Genomic DNA, 27,815 nt, shown 5'->3' on the forward strand with positions numbered 1-27,815 from the left:
GTAACATGTCTTTGCTAGCTGATGTCAATCCCAACTTTTAACCCGGGCAAGAAGTCTGTGGAAGCGCTCGGAAAAACAGAAATTCTCTGTTTCCATGCCAACTGGGTAACTTTTTGATATGTTGTGTGATTGAAAGACAACTTCTTATCTGTCAGCTAGTTACCAGCTGGGACAGCAGGGCTAGTATTGTTTTCATCTTGTGTGTGTGTGTATGTGTGCTACTGTGGCTAATGAGACACATGCTGCAGAAGGTTCGATAACAAAGCTGGTTTTAAACACTTTAACAGGTGTCTATGTACAGTTAAAGCCACCTGCTTAATAATGTAGGTCTCCCTCATATTGCCCTGTGTGTGCATAGACATTTTAGGTCTTGTGGGTTTTGCAGGGGGTCTTTTATGGATCAGGCTTGATGCAGAACTCCTGTGAATGCTCTGAATTGGAATCTGAGGAGTTTGGAGGCCAAGTCAACACCTAAGGATGTTTTTTATGCTCCTGATCGTAAATTGGCACTGCAATGGAAGGGGTGTGCTTGGTCTACAGTAATGTTTCGATGACTGGTAAATGTCACAATACCATCAATATAAGTGAAAAGGTTTCCCAGCAGAACATTGCATGTGATGATGATCAGTTCACTTCACATATCAGTGGTTTTAATGTGTTGGCCGATGGGATATGGCACCTGGACAGACTCTGTTGACATCAAAATGAAGGCCAGATATCATATGCATATTAAAAAAAAGAACAAACTGGCACCGCAATTAGTGGAAATCTACGGCAACGTAGTATATGATCACATGTCTACAAATGACCTTGGCTTCTTTGGACTGTATTATCCAGATAATAGATCTTCTAAACTAATGCCATGCACTGCGCTGTACTTCTATACTATAATATATAATGTACTGTAATGTAGAAACTGGAGTTTGGAGTTTTAGGAAGACTATTTGCGTATATCTCTACACTGCGTATTAAGTATTTCAGCTTCAGATGCAGCAGATGATGAAGTTGTTGGACTGAGATGATGCAGGTCTGTCTTGCAGCGGTACAGAAGAGGCTTCATTATACTAGTGTGGGGATCAGGGAAATTATTTTACTGCTACTGTTCATAACCATCATCTTTATTATTGCATTAATCAGCATTGCATTAAAGCATTTATTGAAGCTGTTAACATTACATTAAAGTCTGTATTACAGGTGGTATCATAATCATATAATAATCTTTCATTGCAGGAGCAACTGTAATCATTTTATACACACTGCATGTTGGTGCTTATTAAAGAGTTGAAGCTCGGTCAGTTAATTGATGGTCAGAAGCTTCGTCCAGCGCGACGTCCGGCCGATCTATTGAGCAAAGTGGCCTAGAGCTATGGAAGAATTGCATACACGCTTATAATACATATATCACATATAATCTAGAAACAGGCCTGAATAAAGACCTGAGTGTATTCAGCAACCTGCTGCGTTTGAGTTTGCTTGGTAACAGATGACTCAGAATAAGTCAGGAAGTGTACTTCTGAAATGTCTTTGTCTCCTCTGTAAAGTGTGCATTTTTTGGTGGTTATTTTGAGGAGCAGTTTGGATGATGCTATTTGAATAACCAGGTTATTCATTATTATCTTTTATTCATTTATATCTTTTGATTAAGCTTTTAGTAGTGGTTCTTGATTAAAACATTTATTCAACATATTAATAATGGATTGCATTTATATAGTGCTTTTCGGGACCCCTCAAAGAGCTTTACAATACCACTATTCATTCACTCTCATACACTGGTGGAGGCAGTGGGGCAGACTGACAGAAGCGAGGCTGCCATATTGCGCCATCGGCCCCTCTGGCCAACACCAGTAGGTGAAGTGTCTTGCCCAAGGACACAACAACCGAGACTGTCCGAGCCGGGGCTTGAACCGGCGACCTTCCGATTACAAGACAAACACCCAACTCTTGAGCCACGATCGCCCCAATATTATAACTATATATTACAGATATAGTTTCAGTTAGGTTATTATGCACATGAGAATTGGCCTCTCTTCTCATAAGACAAAGTTCGTGTGAGCTCGAGCCACACACACACACGTACACATACACACATACAGAGTAAGTGAACTAAGGTCTAGGTGAGAGTTTAATCATATTTTGCTTGTGACCGCAAAATTGTGCCTGCATGAGGGACAGTTTGTTGCAGAACTGCTGCTGATGTTCCAGACGATAAGCAAGCGTCCGGCAGCGACAGGAAGTACCTGCCGCGGAGACAGAGACAATGTTCTTTTTTTTAACTGTGTCACAAGTTGTCAACAGAACATTTGTGGTTTTGAAACATATGCATGTGATGACGCATGAGGGGGCGTCAAGAAATTAAACCCCGATGGTATAAAACAACTGATTGTGTATTGTTCGAGTGAGATCGATGCTGTCTGCGTACAGTGTTCATCTCCCACACGTGTGTTCATTAAAATCATCGTTTGACTCCACCCGGCCGGATCAGTGTTGTTATTTAGATTACCTCCTGTATCCCTCCTCAATATTTGAACCCTTAACACTTCCAAGCAGGCACTTTCAGTACATTGCTCAAATTTATATTCACTAAGTCATCTAAAGTAAAATTTTGCGCTCTGTTAGGATGAATGAGCTCAACCATTATTACCTATACACCCCAGGTCGTGCCTGACATGAATGAAATTACAACAGTTAGATTAAATAGGTCTGTTCTGTATATAATGCTCCAAACATTGCCATGCCTTTACCAATAAACACATGGGTGTTTTCATCTTTTTTGGTACTTTGAAATATTCACACTTGCTGGATGCACACTAAGTACACCTTTGTTCCCATATTTGCCCTAAAACTTGCACGACACCTCATATTTTAGCAGAGAAGAAAGACATATTCACATTGCTGCCCTCCTTGTTAGTTTCCTTTTGATTCACTACAGCGATACCGAAGCCAGTGAAGCATCGCTCACTAAATCATACTGATGGCTTACAACAAGTCAGAGGAGGTGTGGGGAGAAAAAAAAACAATTTACAAAGGGAGGATGATGATGCAGATAGCTGCTTCCCTCTAAAAGATAAAGCTCGGAGAGGCTGCCGAGATCATCAGAGTGGGAGAAAGAGAGATGGAGAAAAAAAAGACAAGATTGAATACCCAGTGCACCAGAAAGATTGGACACATTCTATCCACCAACCTGGAGCCTGAAACACAGACTCCCTCAGGAGCAGCGAGAGGATGAGAGGATGGGGGGGTGGGCAGCGCGGCGCTGTTAGAAAATCAGGTGGTGGGTTTGGACCTGCGGGTGGGTAGTACTTAAGCACAACAGATGGTGTTAAGTGTTGAATGTTGAAAAACAGATGAACCACTACGCTCATTAAGCCTGGCTCCTGGGTCAGGAGCGCCATGCCAAGAAGAAGAGAGAATGCTGCCCCAAACCAAGAAATCTGCGGAGGGAACAGTTTAGATCAGTGTTTGTTCCTCCTGCTGTTAAAAGATGTTTGAAGCCTTGCAGGTAACAAAGTATAATTTTAAAGCTTTAGTAAAAAAAAAAAATAGGACCATTTACGACCGACTATGCGAGTACGACTATTAACGAAGTGTGTTTCAACGCTCGACATTTTCACTCCAACCTGCCTTTTTATAATTATCCATTCCTGTAATCCAAATTGTGGCTCATCGTGAGGCTTTCACCAACTCATTTGCACTTGCATGCTTCTCCCCAAGCAGTGCCATTTACACTAACCAGGGCACAATACAAGCATGATTAGGGTTAATTAAGTCGCCAAAAAGGCTTCACTTTGCCAGGTCTGCCCATAACATTTGTGGCAAGCCTCCTGTAAGCGCATACGACATCAAGCAGCCATGTTCTTTCCACATCTAAATTCTTAATTGCATGCAAATAAGAATGACCCAAGTTCAAGATGTGAAGGAAAAAAATTCTACTCATCACAAGGCTCAAACATGAGAACGAAATCAAGCGTAACAATGCACTTCGCTGAGTGCATCTTAATGCAATGCCTCGTGATTGTGGAAAGTCGTTGAAAGCACTAGAAAGACATCGCTGTGTCATGATGCTCCAAACTGTCATTAAAGTTACATGATTCATGTTTGGAGCCGGTCCTGCCGTTCCTCCTCTCATCGCCTATTTTTCATCCTGAGATCCAAGAACTCGCTCTCCAACTCCAACTCTCTCCAATCCTGCAATCCTGAATCAGGTCTGATCTGGTGCACTCCTCTATTCCCTCACCTCCCTCAGCCATCTGTCACATTGAGGTCCTTGCTGCCAAGCATCTCCTTTGAAAAGATTTTAAAGCTCATGCTGCCTCACACTTAACATTTTCCTGGTTAAACTATTTCTCAGTTAGTTGAACAACTTTTGGAAGCCCCGGTAACACAGCAGCAGATACACTCATGGCTATACAGAGTTATTGTGGTGTGCTGTAACTGAAAGCACAGGCTTTTTGTTGTATTTGTTGTTGCCTTTACAATAAGGTGCAGCACACTCCTTACATACAGAACTATTGTCACGGCTGGGGCAGCAGTCGTGTGGAGGGTGAGAAAGGAGGATCCAATAGCAGACAATGGCGGAGGTGCAAGTGGGTTTTATTTACAGTGCACAAAACCAAGGTGTGGGCAGAACCGAACATAAACCTAAACTGGGAAAACTAATACAAAACGGAGGACATGGAGCGAGGAGCAGAGAGACACGAAGAAACATGGAATAATGTAGACTACACGGGAGGTTCACAGAGAAACACAGAATACCTAGAAACACAGATGACGCAACAAGAAGCACAGGCAGACACCAACTATAAATACACACACCAGGTAATCAGGAAATGGCACACAGGAGGGGACACAGCTGGAACTAATGGGCATAACGAGACACAGACCTACAAAGTAAAACGGGAACCACACAGACTGTTTTACAACACAAAACTCGGGGACCTGTACAGAGCACAGAGGGAGACACAGGTAGGGAAAATAAACTACAACCAAACCCCAACAACCAATACAAAATCAGAATAAACTAGAAAATAATAATCACAAACTCAAAGCGCTGGGTCACCGACCCAGGACCATGACAACTATGTCTAAAAGAACATCACCAATGCACTGAAAAGGTATCATAGCTTAACTGTGATTAGATACACTGCCTTCAGTATGTCTAATGTGTATATAGTATGCCTACTACCAGTATTCCTGGACTATTATACTGTGTGAGACACATGTGGTCAGATTCAAACCCAGAGCCTTCTTGCTGTGAGGAGACGGTACTGACCACTGCACCACCCTGCTGTCCTATGGAATAATTCATTATAGATTTAGAGATCAGTAGATAAACAGTTCTTGGCTCTATGGGCTACAGTTGATTGAGTATCAATATTAAAGGTATTCTGTTAAGTTATTTATATTGAAGCAAAACATTGTGTAAGCCTACCCTAGGTTGCTTTTTCCACAGACTGCATTTCCACCAATTAATCGATCATATTACTACTATCACAGCTGATGTCAGAGCCTTGGAATGACATACATTAGTGATTAAAAAGGCCTGCAAAATTAGTATCTTTGAGTTGAGTTCCTGTCTGAGACTACACATTTGCTTCCAGTTACTGTTTGCTTCGTGTCCATTTGGTGTTTGGTGAGATTTAGGCATAGAAGCTAATGGTTAGGGTGCCGAAGGGACGGGTGAATTGTTGTCTCTTCTCTTTCTCATGCCCTTCTTTCTGGGTAATCAATAAAAAGTGCATTATGTCCTATAACCTGCAAGATATAAGGTCAAGCAACTGCTGCACAAAACATATTTCTTCTTATGTTTGACATAACAATATCACTTGATTAATAACTGTAATCTGATTACACATTTGTTTGGAATATATGACACCAGAAGTGTTAGAAGCTTTATTTCGAGTTTCCAGATTTCTGAGCCCATCAGAAGGTGATATAGCCAGTGCATATTTTATATGCACTTATTCACACTCCCGTTGGGGGTTGCTTAACTTTAAAAGGTTGCAACATTTGTTACCACATAACAGCTTCATCAAACAACCTATTTGCTCATTATCTGACCCGTCAGGTTGTTTACATACGTTCAGATAACAGATTATTTTAGTATATAAACACATTGTGTTGCAAGCAATTTATTCCGAGTTTTGAAAGAGAGGCTGCAATTTGACCTACTGAGAGGCAGCCACTTGAATAGCTTCTGTGTTCACACCAGGACTCCGTTTTTGCTCTTAGAAGTAAAACTATTAACTGAAGTCTCATTCAGATGTAAATATAAAGCGCTTCAGGCCTCGTTGTCTGAATTATGTATTGATTCCTGTTCCTGCATAAGCTCTGTGTTCTCTGTCACACCTTGTGAGTGCTGAAGATGAGTATCATATTAGGAGAGGTATTAGAAATAGTAACTGAAATGGCAAACAAAGATTCACAAGTTAAGCATTGCATTAATTTTCACAGTACCAGCAGTTTGGAAGTCGCTGTTGTTAGCATGACGGGGGTTTTTTAATCATCCTTTTGCACACAGTAGCTCAGGGCCAAAGTCAAAAACAGGGAAAATTGTTGTTTTGAAGGAATGAGGTAGGAGCAAACATAATACAACTCTTTCTGTGATATTTCCATATCAGAATATGCAGCTGCAAGTTTGCTTTTTATTTTCCATGTTGTGTGCATTCAGATAGCTTTTTATGCTCAGCAGTAAGCCCACAGCACAATGCATTCTGGGACAAATATTCTGCGTTTTTCTTTTTTTTTTTTGTCAGTGATTATTACAACACTATGAATGCAGCCCCTAAATAGCACTGAGCTCCAGGGTGAATAAAACTTTGTAGAAATCCTCCTTGACCTTTGCCAAAACGCTTCAAGGTAGGCCTTTAAAAGCTTTGAAACATTATTGTCCGCGAGATATAAACTAGTGCTTGATTAAATATTCTGTGTAAATTCCCCCCGCGTTATCATGAATGAACCCCTACTCCTTATCACCTCGTGCCAGTCCCCTCTATAAATATTTACCCCTGAAAGTTGCGCCTGCAGAAGAATACCAATTCTGTGTCAGCAGACCTTCGTGCTGAGGGGAGTGTGTGGCACGCCACTGAGTATTGGATTAACAGCAAGTAAATTAATACAGCATCTGTTCTTCCTCTCATTCACTTGGTTTAATATGCTTATATTTGCTCTGTATATGTGTTCCAACTGCACTACCATCTGTGCTTACATATACTCGAGTTTGGGCTTTTGGGTGGCGGCCACGGGTGTGACGGGCACGTCTGAACTGCACCGCAATCTGATCATTTACAACATCCAGATTTAAGCCATGAAAAATAGAATTGACCAAGCCTGTTGTTCTCACAGCTGTAAACTCAGAAGCTTTTATTGTGAATCAAGAGAAAGACAGGAGCCAAATCGAAAGATTGCCAGACACTGACTCTGAATATCTCTGAATGTATGTCTTTATTATCTTGCAGCTGCGTGAGCAAAAGGAAAATGGTATTCCAACTATTTTTGGCAGCTCGTGCATCCAAAAAAATCACCTCTAAATTAGTGTAAATCTGAATTTCACTATTTTACATGTGCAACAATGTAAATCAACAGGTGTATGCATGTTTCAAAACAACTCTTCAAGTGTCTGACTCTTAAAATATCAGTTCTTACGTCCAAGCTGAGATAACCCCGATGCCGTCACTGTTGCATCATCTTGAAAAGCTCAGAAACATAAGAGTTTTTGAAAACTGCTCTTACGTGCTGATTAAACTGGTCTTGATATCAGTAGTTTGTCCGTTTAAAGAAATTGAAAGCATTACAGATTCGTTTTGGAGCCAGTCTTTGTTTACATCTCTGTGATAGCTCAAAATCCATGCTCAGCATGCGCATCCCTTTAGTGTTCTTGGAAACTATGACCTTCATTTGTTATAGTGATCATTTACACTGTGAGGTATAGTGTTTTCAGATTTAGCTGCTCGGCAGATCTGTAAGACTCACACAAGGACACAAGCTTATGTCCTACATATAAAGGAATCTGAATAACATCTCACTAGAGACTTCCAATGTAATGCACTATAGAGAGAATACATCTTTTTTTTGGTTTGCTATTCAATCTATTTGAAAGATTTTACGTTGAGCATTTGTTATATTTAATTATAGTACTGTGCAACACCAACTTTGCTTCTCAGGACCCAGACTTTCTTGTAATTGTTTTAAAAGTGGTATTTAAAGATAGTTCTCAAGGCATCCTGAAGGTCTTTTTATCATTTTTCTTTGGACATTTGCTGTTTTTTCATGTTTTTATGTTCAGTCTAGCCCTTGTGAGAAATGTTTTTTGCTTGTTAAGCCAACTGGTTTCATAGGTCACTCAACACTGATCTATGACTCCTTCAAGCATTAAAAAAAAGTAGCTAACTTTTGAATTCTATTGCCTTTGCTTCACTTATCGCAAGGCGCCTTATACTTTTAAGATGGAAGCAGGAAGCTCCTCCCACACGCGAACAGTGGCTTGCAGAGTTCATGAGGTTTTTACATTTAGAAAAGATGAGATATACACTGGCAGGTTCAACCACCAAATTTCTTAAGGCATGGCAGCCATTCCTGATGTACATGGAAACATTTAAAATGACTTATCATGACCGCATGCCATATCTCTATATCACTATCATAGTTAACTGTACACTGAATGTCCCTTATACATTTTATTTTTATATTTGTTTGTTGTTGTTTGTTTGTTTTTTGTTGTTTTGTAGGGGTTTCTTTGGTTTGTTTGTTTGTTTTCCTTCTCTATTTCTGTTATCTTTTGGGGTATTGTAAATACTGAACAGCAAACTACTGTATGTTCAATGTTTTGTTATTAACATGCTGCTGTGACTGAAAATAAAATTTATATTAAAAAAAAGTAGCTAACTCAAAGTATGAACCGATGTCTGTCTACAGACAACTTTATTTTAAATTGCAGGGCATTTTCTTGCTAGCAAGAGTGTATAATTTGTATGTAGTGTTTATATTCTTCATGCTCATTTTGGAGGGACAACAAAAAACATTTTTTTAAACACAGATATTAGGGGGGTTTTTTTTAAGATCTACATAATCTTAAAATTGTTGCTGCCAAGTTTAATTTAGCTGACTGCTTTAGCAAAGCGGGCTGACTCACAAGTGCATGTGGGTGTGCGCTTCTTAAACCACGAAGAATCGCACTTCATGTAGCTTAAAATACATTGGTGGTCCTTTTCAAGGGCATTTTCTTATAAAGTACACCTGAGTTTCCAACAAAAAATGCAAACCGCTGTTATCTTCAGAGCAGGAATTTATTTGAAGTGAGCATCTGCCTTTCAGAAGATCTACAGATGGTTGTTTTCTTTCATTTTTCTGTGGACTGGCATCAATTCCACTCAACATCTCTAATCTTCAGATTGGTTGCAAATGGAATGCGGCCAAACTTTATATACATCTATCAGCAATTACACAACATGTTGTTTATTACAGACCTTAAAAGGCTAACTCCTGTTTTCATGTGTTTATATTTAGCCCCTTAACAAAAGAGAAATTAGATGAAACTAGGTGGTCGTATCAATACTTTTACCTAAATCCTTTGTACACACTCGACATTGATATTCGCCTAAAAAACATGTTAAATACAGGTCACGTTCCCCACTTTGTCATACTCTCACAGAACTACTGCTCATGTTAATTAGGATCAGAAGGAGGTTCTTCACGACCCCCGGGCATCTCACTAAAAAGTCTCACAGCAAGTGTAAAAGTGCTGCTTTCACACAACAGAGGGGCTGGAAGAAAACCTTAATCAGAAACAGTGTGACAGTCCCAGAGTTTTTATCAGCCGTGTCCCTCCTCCCTGTGATTTAGTCATTGTGGCAGTGTTGTTGGGCTGAGAGCCATCTATCAGCCTCACAGAGCTGGGAGTTCCAAACCACAGCCACTGCCTCCAACCATTTCTTGTTTTCACACAGACACTTCTATTTAGATTTTGTCAAGATACACTCATCGCATTATATGTATTGTTTCAGACTGATGGGCAGGGAGGTTCTCTTCTTTCCTATATCGTCACAATCGTTTCGTTAATACTCCCAGCTCGCCTCCTCGACAGATAAGAAAGGGAACATCTTACATGTACGCAGGGACTTGGAGGTTTAGACTATTGTGGGTTCTGCAACAAAGAAAGGTCTTAATTTCTGATATCCTAAGGTTTGAATAACAAAACTATTATGGATCTCTAAATAAAACCCCAATTTCCCCCTTACATGGTGTTTTGCTGTTTTACTCTGATGTATGTAAAATGGTAACTGGCCTGCGTTTGTATAGCACTTTACATAATCCCTAAGGACCCCAAAGCGCTTTACACTACATTCAATCATTCACCCATTCATACACACAATCATACACTGGTGATGGCAGCTACATTGTAGCTACAGCTGCCCTGGGGCGCACTGACAGAGGCGAGGCTGCCGGACACTGGCGCCACGGGGCCCTCTGATGTAGTAATGTCTTTGTCATAGTGATTTACAAAGAACATATTTTTTTTTAACAAAAACAGCAACACATATGGACAAAACTCAAACTAAAGATTTGCAGTCAGTATTGAGAAAATAGGAGCTGGGATAAGGGCACATAACCGGGATTAATCACCTCATCTTCAGGGCAGGTCAAAACAGGAAGTTGAATCAAAGGCAGAGGATACTTTGTTACACTAATCCACTTCAAAGAAAAGTAATAAGGAAAAAAAAAATCTCTGTCATTGGAAATCAAGATCATTAAATTCACATTTAGTCACTTTTTAAAAGAAAAATTGCATTATTATGCTTTATATTGCATGACTCTTGTCTGTATCTATTATCCAGGATCACTGATGTTAGGTAACAACAGGCAGAAACATTTCATGAGCCCTGCCAGGTTATTTGTTTTCTCCATCTTTGTTGCTCTGCAGCCAAACCTATAACACAATATTCATCTGGAGTTGTGTTGCTGGCCCCGCAACATATTTAAGTAAAATAAAAACAACTGTTTTTTGCTTTTTTTATTTCTTCTGTTCTCCAAAATTAGAATTTATGAGAATAAAAAATTGCAGTATTGATGCTTTAACATGCAAAAAAAGATATACTTTTGAACCATCCAAGTGTTTGACACATCATACCTTATGACAGCAACAAGCTTTTCGTTTATACCCAAGCTGATCGCTGACGTGTCTCCTTTTTAATGCATATATGGAAATGGTTTGACGAATAGGTAAATGAGAGCAAAGTATTGGGAAAATGGCATGAAACCAGAACAACAGAGGCTAAAGAACTCCTCAGATTCTGTGTTGCTGGTGAGTCACCGGATCCATGGTTATTATAAAGCCTGAAAACACAGAGCTGCTGATGAGTTTGACAGTCCAACAGTGCAGTGCATCCTTGTAAGCTTTACGTATATATTTAATGCAAGGCCTAACAATCGAAAACACAACATCCGTCATTCTTTGGTTGCTCAGCTGTTGCTGACTAAGCCGGTTAAGACTGTAAAAAGGAGGATAAGAGAAGGTTTCCAGTTTCAAGCGGCTCTTGGGTCTCCTGCTCTTTGAACAAGAGCGAGTGTATTTAGCAATGCTGAGGCAATGTGCCACATAGCAATATTTGCCTTTATCATCTCTGTACCTCCCCAAAATTCAATTTAACAATTTTGCTACTAATCCTCAGTGTGGATGTAATCCCTGAAAAAGTCACAACAATAACTGAGCCCATCCAGTTGCATAACCCAAGAATTACATTTCAAGTTATCGCTGAAAACAGATAACTCCAATCATCTACAGAAAGAGAATTGCTCTGTCTTGCCCGAGACTTTCATCATTCACTGAGAGGAAAAAGGAAGTCATTTTAACCAATCCATCATAAGAACTCTTCAACAGTAATTTACAGTATAGAAAACCCTAAAGATATTAACAGCAGCGACTGCAGAGAAACTTGAAATGGCTTCTCATTTTCTATAGCAACAAGCGTGAAAAGCCTGTTCGTACTTCCGTCTGAAAATTGAAACCAGCGCTGCAGGTGCGTGTGTAATTAAATATGAATGAAGGAACAGAGATCGGCAGAGGAAGCATGCAGATGGGCCACAACAAAATGATCCCGAGCCATCTGGAGTCTTTTGAGAAAATTTATACTTTGGCTGTGATGAGGAGGAAGAGGAAGGGAGGACTCTTTGGCAGGTGATGGGTTTTCAGATAGGGAACATATAGACTCTCTGGTGGGAAAATAAGAAGTGAGAAGATACATTAAGTGTGTGTTTGATATCTAGTTTGAAACATAACAAGCAACTGCATATTCTATTCATCATTTAAATAAGCCACGCTGACACACACACAGCCTTTACCGCGAGCTGACAGCCTCCAAAAGTAACAAATCAAGTGATTATAATTGTGACACCGCAAAGGTATTGCAAACATTACAGCCAACATCGGACAGCACGATTTAGGTTGCAGTAAAGTAATTGTGCTGCAGAAGCATGAAGTATAGGCTGTCATATCTCAACTCGACTCTGAGCAAAAGGTTATTCAAACAATAACACCCACAAAATAAGTCTATATACCCCCTAAGCAGCTCTAGTGCAAGCCCGCTGTGAGCAAAAACACAGAGTCCAAGCATCTCAAAGTTTCCCACTTGCTGGTTATCTGGGTATAATGTGTTTGGAGTCTGTAACCCAGCTGTATACAGAGAGGTTAAAGGGTCGAAGGAGGGAATTCATTATCCTTGAGCAGCTCCGGATTCTGGCAAGAGAGGGAGGGAGACCTTCAGATAGGACATACGTGCTTCTTCCTCACCTCTCCCAGCCCCCAGTATCTCCTCAACTAGCTCATGATGAATAGGCCCGATCAGTGGGCGAGCTGATTGGTGAAGCAAGTAGCATCAAGGCAACTGCAAAGATGAAGAGGAGGTAAGAAGTGTCTCATTTAGAAGAGACGGAATCTATGAGGCTAATATTAAATTCTGACAGTGTTGGAGAAGAGGTGCTCCAATATATATCTATCAGTGTTAGCAAGGACAATGCAGTGTCTGTGTGATTATTAAAATAAAGGGACTTATTTTTGGATTCTGTTTTAGTGGTGAGTGTATTAGCATTTAAGTACACAATGAGCCAGTGCCTCTCATTGCCAGTTACATAGTCACTGTGTAACTTTCGAAGGATCATCAGCCTCACAATTGCTTTCAAAGCTTGCTTCATCAACTCTGTTATCTATATTGTATGCTTTTTATTCTCACAGCCTTTATCTGTCTACCACAGTCTGCTTACCAATACACAGTAGGGTGACTGATGAGGAAAAATGGCAGACACTCTTAGAAATACCAGAATAAACACTGTAAAGTACATTAAATTGCTGAATGCTGGAACACAGTGACATTCAACACAGTGCAGAAAGCACCATTAAGGACAAGAACAGAGCTGTGCATACAGGGCTAAAGTAAAGTAATGTAAAAAAAAAAGAAAAAAAAAAGAAGAAATTTTCTAATCCGCATCCAGACTAATCTTTAAAAACCCAGAAAATGATTTCATCATCATGGTACTCACAGTACAGTATATAATAGTCAATTTTTTGTGAGATTATATATAAAAACATATGAGAGTAAAGTAAATATCTGACTAACGGTCCAAATTTATGCGTTGACACAGCAGGCGGTATGCAAGTGTTTTAAACTTGCACTTTATCTGAAGGCCATCAGATGGAGAAAGCTGTTGTTGGAAAAGGACTCTGGGTCCTTTAGAAGTCTAAGGGAAAACAGCTTTCTGAACTTACAACTTGACAAGTCGTTAGCCAATTACAGAGTGGTCTCATCAGTCTATCATTAATACTGTGTGTACACTGCCTTTGGGTTGGGTTGTTAAAACCCCGTATTTTAAATGGCAGTAGGTTGTAGTCTTTTGGTGGTGTAATCTAGATTGGATACACGTAACATACCAACGATTTGTCAGGTCCCGAGGAGTCCCATGGGAACGTGAAAGGTACCCGTCCTGATACGTGCCTGATTGTGGATGGACTCCAATAGAATGACACGTTCCAGCCGTGTATTCTCACCCTAACTCTAAGCTAAAACCTAACCCTATACATCACCTTAATCCCTAACCTTAACCACAGTCCTAATCGTGTTAGACAGTGTTTTCCAAAGCGATTCATGATGAGAAAGAAAAATAAATGTACATGCGTAGATTCAGTCCAAACAGTTCTCATGTTTCCTCCTATTTCCCAACGCGTAACATAGGAATGTGTTGAGTGACCGAAAGCATAACATACCTACGATTTGGCACATTGAGAGAGAGGACATGTTGCTGTAGTAACCTGCTTATGAGTAATAAAACTATGCTATGGTACATTTTCTCTGTCCACGTCTGTTTCCAGATGTGACCATCTGATGAGTGACTGCACAATTTAAGCCAAAAACATTATGGGAAAAATGCTGATTTGTTTATTTTGAGCTTTAGGAATAGGATGAGGAATAGTGCTCCCATCCGTCATGTGAAACTTGAACCAGTTTTTTTCAGTCGCAGTGGTGCAGGGAAACCAGTTAACCTGCCCTACTCAAAGGTACAATAAAAGCCACCTACAAGAACCTTAAATTATATCTTGTTTAACCTGCAAACGTATATAAAAAGTACTGATTAAATTAATAAAATGAAACACTTTAGCTGTAAGATTTAGAGCTACTGGCAAGTCAATTTGGTGACCTCCCAAAGAAGGAGACGGAGCAGTTTCTCTGTTTCTGGTCTTTAAGCTAGGCTAACGTCTTGCTAGCTTTATGATGTTTGATTTGTCACAGTGCCTTATGTTGGATACATGGGATGGCGTTCCTGATGCAACCCTCATTAATTAAATTGAGGATGTTTACCAAGTATGCAATTGTGTTGATTTAAAACAATTAAAAACATAAACAAGGCAGAATAATGAACTTTAGAATGCAAAAGAGAGTGTTTTTGTTCCCTTTAGAATAGGGATGGGAAATCAATTTTCCCACAATAGAAACCGGGACTGTTGTTGAGGGCCGCACCAATAAAACAAATTTTAAGCAGGTCTTATTTCACTTTATTAAAAAGACTGGAAAAAAAGACTCAAAATATTTAATTGGTCTAAAAAGTGATGGGTTAGTCATTTTAATTAGGAGGCCATATGATAAACTGTTGTGGAAGGCTACACTAATAAGCTGAACTAATATCTGCTTAATATTAAGTTCACTGGTGCAGCCCTCCACAACAGTCTGAGTTTATCATTTGGCCTCCTGATAAAAATCAATAACCCACTGCTGCCTAAGACGGATTAAATATTTCAAGTCTTTTTTCATTTAATAGACTTTTATGATTTCAAATAAACCATTGGTTATACTGTAAAGATGATGAAACTAGGTTTTAGAGGAGAAATATTTGACACTTGTGCAGCGTCTACATGCAGTGGCACCGTGCCATTATTACTTATGAGTACATTAGAGGGACTGGAGAACAGGTATTACATTTTCCATTTTGACTCATTTCTAATTCACAGTCTGATAATGCATTGTTCCATTCTTTATATGATTACATCCTTCATAACACAGTGAGTTTCCCTAAGCTTTTCTCCAAGTAATAACAAAAGCAGGAGACCATATGAAAATGCCACAATAACAAAGGATGTGGGAACAAAATACCTGGCAGCACAGAAGAGGTTCATCAATAAAGAGAGATGGGAGAGAAGTTGGCTGTCTGTCACCTGGCAAAAAGAGAAGGCGATTTAATAACTCTGAACAAAGCCATTCCCTCTAGCAAGTCAAACCTTTAATTACAAAACATGATGTGAGACCAAGGCCACCTCATATTGCCTTGGTAACCTTGATACAAATCATATAAAGCAAATGAAGCATTTAAAACGGGAAGAAGAGAAGAAATAGCTTTGTGGCTCAACTCGCAGACAGAAAAAGAGACCGGCAATGGAGAAGAGTGAAGCCGGGAGAGAGACGGTGAGCTGCTCCAGAAGCAGGCATATGAAAATTGATGGAGTCTGAGGAAGCAATTGATAGTTAGAGGACAGGAAGCAGGCTGTAAGGCAATTATCGCTATCTCTGCCATTTGATTTAGGACCGTGTGAGTGTGTAATACTGCGAATTAATCACATCCAAGGGAGATATATCAAGAGCCCATTTCAGCCTTAAATTCCAATGATTCTTTTCCATTACTGGAAAACGTAGTTTAGAGATGTTCTAATTAGCTCACGATATGAATTTCCACTCATGCAGGGTACAAATGTTATGCATGTGAGCATGTAGGCAGACGAGAGACAGAAGGATGCGCCTGATGAGATAGTTCCCTCATATGAATGCACGATGTACAAGGCAGCTTAATCATCATAAACCAAAGCTACTGACAAATAGCAAAAGGACGATGCGATGCAAACCCACACAAACTTATGTGGGAAAAAAACCTGGAATACAGACATATGTAAATAAATACAAGTGTTAACACCCGAGAGACTGAATCCACACATACAGAATGTACATATGCATATATAAACCATAATGTGCCACCCACATCCAATCTTAGCAGGAAGCCGCTCCAGCCGTTGCTCCCAGATGAACAGTTACATGTAAGACATTAGATTTACTCGTGTAATATTATTCTTAGTCTATTAAGCAAATGTTTGCAGCAATAATTAAGTTTTATTCATTTTCACAGAAGGTTTAATTCAACAAAAGGGGGTAGCATAGACTGTTGTTCAGTAATCCTGGCTGCATATGGCCTGTAATGAGTTTTGTGTTTCATTACAACAGTGGGTATCACTATCTACAAAAATTATTCAAAAGGAAGAAAGAAAAACTTGCCTTGATGGATTTCATTTTAAAGTGGAGTTATACATCCATAATGTAAATAGATATGCAGACCGTTTGTGCCCCCTAATGGAAAGATTTATTTTTCTTGTGTAACAAAAATAACAAAACAGTTCTTAAAAGATTTTGGGGTTTTTTTGGTAAATGTTTTCTAGTTAGATACCAGTCAGAGCTCTGTGTCCAAGATGAAAGTTATTGTGTGCTACTCCTATTTGACTGTACCCTGGACAGATGAGGAAAAAACACCTGTTTGATATTATTGCCATATTTCTACCACAGCATGTTCTGTATTAGCCTAAAAAGCTACTCTATAATCTCACAATAGTTTTTCTTAATCCTACTAACAGTTTTTAATCAGCTAATTTCCATTCTGCATTACTTTGGTCGTCATGCATTTATTACATTTATTACAAAAGAGCCATTTTAAGTTAAGTGGGGTTTTTTCATTTGTTTTCCACAGTCTTTACTGTATACCTTCATGTGGACAACTCTGTCTATTTTACAGATATTGGGTTGAAAGGTATTGTCAGCGGAAAGCAAACCTACTATGAAAACATGAACCATGATAAATACAACATTTGCTTTTGCTTATTTTGTTACCTCACAAAACATCTTCAGGGTTTTTTACCTGAGATAAGTCGGTGTGCTGTAGGGCTACTGCCGCTTTCACCAAACGACAAGGCTGCCCTCTGCTGGTGACAGCAGGTACAGTGTGTCTGAGAAATGACTCTGTCCTTTAGTGCTGTGTCTTTAGTGCATGTTATTTATTTTCACAGCTGTAGTTCAGGTTCATTATACTTCCTATGTTATATTATTATATTATTATGTCTTTAGTGCATGTTATTTACTTTTACAGCCTGCGACTGTAAAAGTAAATAACATGCACTAGCTGTAGTTCAGCTGTAGTTCAGATTCATTATACTTCCTATGTTATATTATCATAGCGTATTCTGGTGCTTTCAGTAGAATTACATGTACTGTTACTGTCCACTTCATTAGTTACATCTTGTTCTCGACCTCCTCTTTTATCTTCAGAACTGCTGTAATTCGTCATGACACAGATTCATGTTGGCATTAAAGTGTCACACAGCTGCTTCAGATGTGTCATGTGCACATCCATGATGGAAATCTCCTGTTCCACCACGTCCTAAGGGTGCCCTGTTGGATTGAGATCTAGAGGCCAGTTGAGTACAGATGATAATGAGTACAACTCAGTATCATCTTAAAGAAACCAGTTTGAGTCTTGTGACTTAGTGCCTTTAACCTGCTGGAAGCAGATATTAGACGTGATCATAAAGGGATGGACATCGCCGGCAACAATAGTCAGAGAGGTTGTGGCTTTTTAACGATACTCAGTTGTTTGCCAGGAAAATATCCCCCGTGCCATTACACTGTCATCACCAGCCAACCAACTGTTAAATACAAGGCAGGACGCTTCCCTGCTTTCATCTTTCGGCCAAATTCACCATCAGTACCTGTAGTCCAATCACAAATCAAGACTCCAGAACCAGGCCATGTTTTTTCAATCCTTTGTTGTCCAATATTTGGTGAACCCATGCAAACTGTAGCCTCAGTTTCCACTTCCTGCTGCTGTAGACCATCTGCTTCACAGTTGAACATGCTTTGCTGCATACCTCAGTAGTAACAAGTGTTTATTATTCTTCTTATCATCTCAAAGCAATCTGTGCATTCTCCTCTGACCTCTCACTGGATAGTTTCTATTTTTCAGACCATCCTCTGTAAAACCCCAGAGATGGCTGTGCGTGAAAATCCCAGCAGATCAGCAGTTTCAGAAATACTCAAACCAAGCAGCCACGCTACGTTCAAAGTCACGCAAATTACCTTTTGTCACAATTCTGATGCTTGTTTAAATTTCAGCAGGTAATCTTCACAATGCCTACATGTGACATGTTGAATTGCTGCCATGTGATTGGCCAGTTGTTAATATCTGGCGTGGCCGTGAGTATATATATACTCAAAGAGCTTAATTCTACAAATAAAAATAGGAACTGGAGTCAGTTTCTCTCCTGGGTCATGTTACAGAAAGTAACAACCTTGCAATAGTTCCATAAGTGAGTGAGAGAAAAACAGTTTTCAGTCATTTATGATCCTTTAAAATATTTCAATCAAATGTCTGAATGTGATGGACCGAGCAGCGAAGGAAACTTAGGCACAGGTTAAATATAATTGGTTAAATCATGCAAAAAGAATCCAAATCTTGGGCCCATAAAAGAGGTCAAAATAACAGAACTCTACTCAAAGTTGACAACAATACTGATAAATGGTAAAATGGTAAATGGCCTGTATTTGTATAGCACTTTACTAGTCCCTAAGGACCCCAAAGTGCTTTACACATCCAGTCATCCACCCATTCACACACTGGTGATGGCAGCTACACTGTACCCACAGCTGCCCTGGGGCGCACTGACAGAGTCGAGGCTGCCGGACACTGGTGCCACCGATAACTCAAACAAACTGACCTAACTTAAAGAGACAAAGGGGAAACTTAAATAGTGGCTGATCAGCCCACAAAAACACAGAGGGGTAAAACACAAAACCTAACTGAAACTAACAAAATGAACTCCAATTCCCCCCCATGGTCCCGAGTTATGGAATGAGCCAATTTGCAGTTTTCCATCTAGGCTTGCTCCGCCCCTTTTCCACCTCTCGGCTCCTCAATCAAGGGACTGGAGCAGCTGCAACTAAGGTAACTCAGAAAACAAAAGATTAATCATACATAACAGTGTAAACTAAAATATGCACACTTATTTTAGAATCCAATGTTATGTGGATACGTGAATTAATTCTAAACCAAAACCAGTTATTAATCGTCCTGTAAATTAATTCCTATATTTAAAGACAAATGTGAATGCAATGTTATGTATAAGGCTCTACACTACTATGGTGGATATCACCCCTGTGTGGCTGTAAGTGCAGCCATCACTTTGAAATTAAATTTGGCAGGTAAAATTCAGACGTGACCTCAAACATATTCACACGGCTTCTTTCCCAAGGAAAATGTTTCACAGCCGTTCGGCTGTTGCAGAATTGTCAAACTGGATATTTCCGTTTCTTTAGAATCAGTACAAACAACATAGGAGAATTTCTGAATGTACCGTAACACTTTATTTTCTTAAATACAACAGAATATTAGTACAGTCAGTTACACGTATTTTTAGAGGCAGAAGACATTCTCGTCCCTTTCAACCTACTTTTCTGAACGGGATAAAGGGAAACCCTCAGTAGTATCAGAGGCTACGTTTGAACATACGCACACCCACCCCCACACACACACACACACACACACACACACACACACGCTTGCATGGAGTGCTGGCCTTATTCCAGTTAAGATCTCCGGTTTAATCGGCACGTATCGCAGACAACCTGTGACAGAGTGTCTTTGTTGCCACAAATAATCAGTTAAGCAAAGAAATACTTTTTACTTTGTAACTGTTCCCCTCCAGTTTCAAGAAAGTTAAGTTCTCTCTAACACAAAGAAAAGACATTATAATCTATAAAGTAGTTGTTTTGGTCCCTTTGATGGTCACAACAACACCCTTATGTTACAGATAGGGCTGGGCAGAGGTTTAGGAGACATTGCCAATTAGAAATGATTAGCCCATAATGGATCATTTCAGTGAAGATGTGAAGACTGTGTGCAGAAAATCTGTTTTATACACAAGAGCTTCACAACATAATTTCTCTCAGCAGGAGTACAGACTTAACCACGTTATTCTGATTTATGACATTTGAGGAGGAAACCAGAATAACCGCATTATCAGCCTCCATGCATGTAAACACAGCCAGTGCTGTCAGCTACAATATATATATATATATATAAATATATACAGTGTGGATTTAGACAGTGCATGATGAGACCAATTAGAAGGTTTATAATCAAGAGAATTAAGGTTAAATCTCCACTCAAATCGATGTCTTGCATTCTGTCTGTTCATTCATCGTTCAGTAAAGCCATCCCTGAAGCAATAACAGATTCATTGGCACATTAAAGCACTGTCATGAACAAGGAGTGCAGTCATTAATATAGATCATTTTCTGGCATTTGAGATTTTGCGAGATAAAAATCCAAGCGGCGTTATCACAGAAGTCATATTTGTGAGATGTTTTTTATAAGAACTGCCATTAACCAAAGAGATAAACCAGAGGACTCTTCAGAGTGAGGCAGTATGAAATTACAATATTCATACCCATTACAGTCTGATGGGCAGGAGGACACAAAACGCGCTCTGAAAGGAAGCAGCAAAAGAGTAATGTGCTGTACTCCACAGAAAAATATTGGGCATTCACCTCCGAATGCCATCAGGTGGGGAGAAAATGGGATGCAAAGAAAATTTCAAGAGAAATACAGCTATTTACAGGGTAAGAAAGAAGTGCAAGGTTAAGCTTTCATAGACATTCACACACTTATTATCCACGGTATATACCAAAAGACATGCGTAGAGGCACATACATATTCATCATACAAAAAAAAAAAAAACATACTAAAAGCAGGTCAGACGCAGCTTTTTCCTTTTTCCACGACTCGAATCTGATCGACTGACAATGAAAATGATTCACGCAAAGCACTGACATCACGGGATGTGAAAAGGCAAAAGCTGAAGTTCCAGCCCTTTGAATTAAAGAAAAAAGAGAAAGATTAACATCGTCACAACAACGAGGAGACATCAGTAATCTTCCGCTCATCTTTTAACCAGTGCAGAGTGCCAGCCTCCTTTTCAACAGAGTGTCATCGAATCCAAAGAAAAGGGTCTGCTTTTCATAAGGAGGTAAAATATTTGGTTTTCAAATTGGGTTTCGATCTTTGTCGACTGTGTTGAAACATTAGCGTGGCCTAGTGTTAGCGCCTTGGGAAATGGAAAAATAATCCCTGCTTTGATATCCGAACCAAACCAAAACCCAAAGAAACACAAAAGAATATCAGGACATTGAGAAAAGCACCAGTGTAAAACTTAACAGGAGCTAAAAGTGAGTCTGAGGGACTATAAATACTAAATTCAAATGCTACAATTTGATTAAGACAGTCAGATTTTTTCTAAATACAATTAAGAAGGCAACTGAAGAAACTAGCCTCTCAATTTTTTTTGCTAATCTGTGCACAAAGACGTTTTTTCTTTCGTAAAGTAAAACATTCCTTCAGACCGTCTAGAAAAAAATAAATAAATAAAGAGAAGTTAGGATGTAAGGGTTTGTTGCAGGGTCCGCATTGCTACAGATGAGCTGCAAGAGCCCCCTTTTCCCCCCCCTTTAAGTCACAACAACACCGCCTTAGTCAATATTTAGTTCACTGTTGTTTGGCAGAACACAGAGAAGAAATAATCAGAAGTCACTATCACGAGCTGATAACTTTCCTTGACAAAAACATTTAAGTTATTTTAGAACAGTCACTATAGAGTAAAATAAATGAGACTTTGTTTGACTTGTTTGTTTTGTTCTTTTTTAATAGTCTAAATTCTCACTCTTCCTTCTCGTGGAGAGAGGCCCGCACACGCTGGCGCACGTAAAACGCGGTGAGGGCGCTGCAGCAGGCAGTGAAGATGAAGAGCGCCACGGCGTCGTGCGCGAGGTCCCCGTGAAGACGCTCGTACAAGGGGCGGCGCACTGTGAAGTCTGTTCGCAGCGCTTCGATCTGCACCAGGGTGCAAACCACCACAAACACGTGAAAGATCTGGTGGCCCTGCCCGATGAAGTCACACTTCCCAGGGAACAAGCTCTCTGGGTGAGGGCAGCAGAAGAAATAGGCGCTGATTAAGAAAAAGAGCACGTGGTAGAAGTGGTACGTCACCATCGGGTCGGAGCAGCCCTCCTGGTAGCACCTGTAAATGCGATGGACTACGGGGCTGATGTCTAAGCAGTAAGCCAAGGCTGAGGGCACCACTTGAAAGAGCTTGAGGACCAGCTTGGGCAGCTCGGGACTGGCATATTTGCCATAGCAGCAGCCGAAGCACGTGAGCCAAGCCAGGAATGCCGCAGCGGGCAAAAAGATCCCTTGCACAGTAGTGTGCAACTCTTTCTCTATAGCGTAGTAGTAGTGTGCCAGAGCGCTCCCGTACTGGTAAACGGCAACCCCCACGTAGTCGAGGAAGTAGAAGGTGTAGTAGGAGAGCTCCGACTTGGCAGAGAGGAGATGAGCGAGAGCACTGAATGAGAGGTAGGTGAAAGCTGCCAGGAGCACGATGAAGAGGGGCTGAGCGTGAGGATCTCGCAAGAAGTCCACCGTCTCCGAGATCTCCTGCCACTTCACCAAGATGATGAGGGCAGCCAGCAGATGGGTCCACACGTTGAGGGTCTCGTTGTGCCTTTGGAAGAGGGTGAGAAAGTAGTACCGCCAGCTCAGGTCCGGCTGTCTGTACCCCGTGTGGATGTGGCGCTCGCGGAACACCCACGGAACGTCGGACAGCTTTACGGTGCAAGGCAGGGTTGGGAAGGCCGACTCGAGCAGCTGAGGGATCTGCCGCAGCTGCTGCACGTTGATAAACAGGCGACCGATCTGTTCCATCACCACCGTTGCCATGGCGAACTGTAGACCAAAGAGGAGGGTTAGTCAATACCTGGCTTTGAGCCACACTTGTGTCAACATGTATGAACACATTTATAAGCTGCAATACTACTGACATCACAAAGCAAATCTGAGCAGCAGTCATTGGATCACTGAGCAGAATGACACCCAAAAACAGCACAGGTTATGATTTTAGGTCATTTTGGGGGGGGGGGGGGGGGGGTAAATCGTCACACAGTTCACCGTGGGCCCTGGAGAACTTGACATCTCTTTCATTGTTCACTGCTTTTATTATTTTAAAAAAATCAGCAGATTGACTGAATGTAAAAGCCATCAGATGCAACATGAAATTGTGGTAACACCCGGTTAAATGAAAAATTATAAACTAAATTAATTAATTTAATGAATGAATTTTTTGGCCACCGGGGGGCAGTGAAACTATGTGACAACTTAATACTACATCCGTCACACGTCAAATGTCAGAACATTTCCGACTTCTTGGCAACTAATTATGCAACTGTGTTTCTTCTGTTAGAGGCCCTGCTGGTGGTGTGCAGTGGGTTTTATCTTGAAAAGCTTTCTGCTAAAAATAACACGTCTTCCTCTGGCTAAAAGTGGGGTTGATAAGAGTCTAGATATAAACAGCAGTGATCTATAAAGTAGTTTAAACGGCTCCAATAAAGATCAACTAGTTGATATTGTCTGCAGAGAGAAACAGTTTAAGCTCCCCCACAGCCTTTCTGATCCAGACAACTGAACAAAACATTATGGCTCAGCGCAGCTTTAAGTGTTTCCCGTCTGAAATTAAATTAAATTGTATTTATATAGGGCCGAATAATAAAAGCAGATGCCTCAAGGTACTTTATATTGTAAGGTTAAGATTCTAAAGCAATACAGAGAAAACCCCAGCACTCAAACGGCCTCTTCGAGCAAGCACTAGGTGACAGTGGGAAGTAAAAACTCCCTTTTAACAGGAAGAAATCTCAGGCAGAACCAGGCTCAGAGAGGTGAAGCCAGCTGCTGGGAACAAAGGTAAGTTATCCAAAATTTAATGAGCTGATTTGTGTGTCTGTAAGTGTCCTGAAGCCTCTACGCTCCACTCACCATAATGCATCACTTTGAAGGGTGGATGCACACCACGGGACCTCGGGTACAATAAAGCTCTCACCTCAGCTCATAAATTCTGCACTGATTGAAAATGGGGAGAAATTGCTTCCCAAAAAGTGCAGCACTTGACACAGAGTGAATGTTTGCTACTTGGCTAACTTAAAAAATGCACGATGGGTTTGACAATGGGGTTTCATCTAAAAGATCTGCAGCTGAAAAAGTGTTGCTATTGACATAGAAAGTACTAATGGGTAAAGCAAGCTGACAGGGGTAATCTACATACAGTGTGCTACACAGTTACCTACAGTGTGCTACACAATTATCCAAAAAGACACCGATATCACAGTATAACTAGCTAGTAGTAGGCATGATCTGTGCCTACTAAGCAGCTAAACTACCACACAGTAGTTTAGCTCCTCCTTTTCAAATAAAGCTCAGTTTGGAGCACGATGTGGGAAAATACAAAGTTTCTATAAATCTTCCTGTAAACAAATTCTTTGTGTTCTGTTGGGCCAATTAAATCCGATTTTGTAAACTACGCTCAGAATGCTGAGTCACATGTGCGTAAGGGACTCTTATAGTAAAAAAAAAAAAAAAAAAAGGTCATTTAATTCATCAATACTTCTTTTGATTAACATGTGGAGAAGGGACTAGGAAAGGCAGAGAGCGGAGGCAGCAGCGTTGCAGAGATCATTCTGTGTGGGATGAACAAGGGCCGGCGATCAGGAGGGATGGCGTGGAGTGATGAATGAGGGGGGGATTACGTAACATAACCCCCATCCGACGTCCACACCCTCCGCTTCCAACAATTGCGATGCACGTTGAAATATTTATGGATGAAAGAAAAATTCTCGAAAATACTGGAAAAGCGCGCTAGTGTGTGTGTGTGTGAGAGAGAGAGATAGAGTGCTAGTGGGTATTAAACGCGGGCCTTTACGGGCCTGATGCAGCCAATTCCCCCCGAGCAAGCCTGCACCTGATCACCATCGGTCTGCTTTAAACTTGACACCCAGTGGCCGGGATGAATTTGCATGTACCTCTCCACCGACCATCTCGCTTCGATTCCCCGTGGACACCACATAACTCTGCAGTTAGGCATTAGTGCTGAATGAGCCCGAGAAATGCCGCTGCACGATGATGGAAAATGACAGGGCTTTGCGTTCGAAGCGCATCCTTCCACTGATGCAACGAACGTTCTAGATAATTCACAGATTGAGGCTAATGCCGAAATAAATACACATACCTGTTCGACGGGAGAATCAATCCAGAGCCGAAGATACAGGAGAGGATGGACGAGTTAGAGCCGTGGAGATCATGGATAACATTATTTGACGGCGGTGAACATGCAGCGGAGAAACGTGACGGGAGCGGCGCCTGGCGGCTCTCACGGCTCAGTAGCTGGGAGGGCGGACACCGCTTGGTGAACGGACTGGTGTTCTAGCCAATCAGCAAACACAAGGCTTCTCCTGCAAATCCATTCGACCAATGATAGCTAACGCCGGCAAACGAGCCCACTCCCCCACAGAAAATCTTCCACCGTCATATATATATATATATATATATATAAGAGCTTAAACGTCCAGTCGCTGTTAGCTAAGTGTTAACACCTGTTCTAAAATAGTTTGAAGTTTATGTTAATAAGAGAAAAGAAGAATTTAATATGTTTAGTTATTCCTCCATCTAATGAGCGTTTCGTTGTTTCAGCACCACAAAACTGTGCAACGCTGCATTTCCCTTCTTGTTTACACAGACTCACCTGCATGTAGTTTACCCTCTGTGGGAACAGGCTGATGAATCTTTCAGGAGCCCTAATAAAGATTTAAAAGTTCTGCTGTTTTTCAAATCAAGCGTTTTAAACACGAGAGCCACTGTCACCACTTGTGCAAATGAGTTGCACAGTTGCCACACAGTTCTTCCTGAGTACTGTGACAAAGCACTAAAACACGATATCGTGAAGCCCATAAAACTGGACGGCACTGCTTCTTCAGTGTCGCAGCTGCAGAGATACCTTTCATAACACAATGCTAACTCCACTGGGTCTAATTTGCTTATCAAAACAGGCAATTTCCCTGCTTCCTAGTGGCGGTCAGATTAAGTTTACAGCCTATAGTCTTTCCATTCTTTAACAAAGTTTCATTTAACTGCAACCAACCACCCTACTCAGTCTATATTCCCAGACTGATTTAAGAGGCGTGCCTAAAACAGAAAAATAATAATCATGTGTTGGTCTTTTGGGTATTTATCCTCTCTGTATCTTAATGTCAGCTCTGGGGAACATGAGCTGAACACACATCTTTGTGTAGCAAAAAAAAAAAAAAAAAAAAGTCAGTCCAGCAATCGAGAGAAATCCAGAAAATACTGAGAAACGATTCTTGAAGTCAGGCCAGCTTTTGTCCCCTGTGTGGTCAGACAGGGTAGGAGCAGTGCACTATAGGACATAGTTCCAGGCTGATGAGTTCAGCTGTTTCTTCCAAACACATGACAAAGAGGGATTGTACAGAACTGCGCGCAAGACTCCAACACAAACACTCTTATATAAACAGTTTTGCTGCATACGGTGCACACAGAGTATTAAACTTCCAAAGAAAACCTGTAAGACAGTGCAGCACGGTGGTGCAGTGTTCAGCACTGTTGCCTCACAGGTGAAGGGCCTCAGTTCAATTCCACCATCTGGATGGGGTCTCTCTGTGTGGAGATTGCATGCATCTCCCTGTTTCCCACAGTTCAGAGACATGCACCTAGTGATATTAGCCTAACTGATGATTCATAGGGCAATTTAGAATGTGATCTGAATGGAAAAAAGTTTATCATATAGTCAAATGGATGGTACTGTTTCAGGTGTAGTTCTCAAAAATAGTAACATTGCTACTGTTTACTGGATTTTAGCTTGGTAAGATTTTTCTTCTGGTCCTGTTCTTTTTATATCTTATAAATATTTTAGATGAAGATATTTTATATCTTTCTGTTAGATGACAGTTGTAGCCATGGTTGAACGCTTAGGATGGAGAAAAGGTCTTACACTGACTGCCATATAGGATATGTAAAAGATAAGGGTTGTGAAGGACTAGGATGAAAATATGCTGAAAAGAAAAAGGATCGAGAGACTGAAAGGAGTGCTCTGAAGCAAAGAAGGAGAGAGAAAGAAAAGGTTGGATTGTGTGGAGATTGTAGATCAGAACGTTCATGAGGATGAAAGGTATGAGGATTTTCATGGGGGATGGTTTGAGGGATGTTTGACACAATGTGTGTGTGAGCAGAGAAGAAGCATGTTACTGATAAAGTAACAAAAGGCAAATAAATCCATGTAGCAATGAAATCACAGTAAATATTAGGGGAAGCTAGTTAAGAAGAGATCTAATGATTAATTAGCAGCAAAACAAACACCA

The 27,815-nt window shown here is 40.6% G+C and overlaps 1 protein-coding gene across 1 annotated transcript; it reads right to left on the reverse strand.

The window, feature by feature from the left end:
* Positions 1–8,655: 8,655 nt before the first annotated feature.
* Positions 8,656–25,916, reverse strand: paqr7b (progestin and adipoQ receptor family member VII, b). The gene is made up of 2 exons (XM_085176663.1): positions 25,673–25,916; positions 8,656–23,343 (listed from the first exon to the last, which is right to left on the reverse strand). Exon 2 carries the CDS (start codon positions 23,335–23,337, stop codon positions 22,279–22,281), a length of 1,059 nt encoding a protein of 352 aa, XP_085032789.1. The 5' UTR covers positions 23,338–23,343; positions 25,673–25,916; the 3' UTR covers positions 8,656–22,278.
* Between the last annotated feature and the right edge of the window lie 1,899 nt (positions 25,917–27,815).

This window comes from Neolamprologus multifasciatus, chromosome 11, assembly GCF_963576455.1.
Source record: "Neolamprologus multifasciatus chromosome 11, fNeoMul1.2, whole genome shotgun sequence".
Classification (NCBI taxonomy): domain Eukaryota; kingdom Metazoa; phylum Chordata; class Actinopteri; order Cichliformes; family Cichlidae; genus Neolamprologus; species Neolamprologus multifasciatus.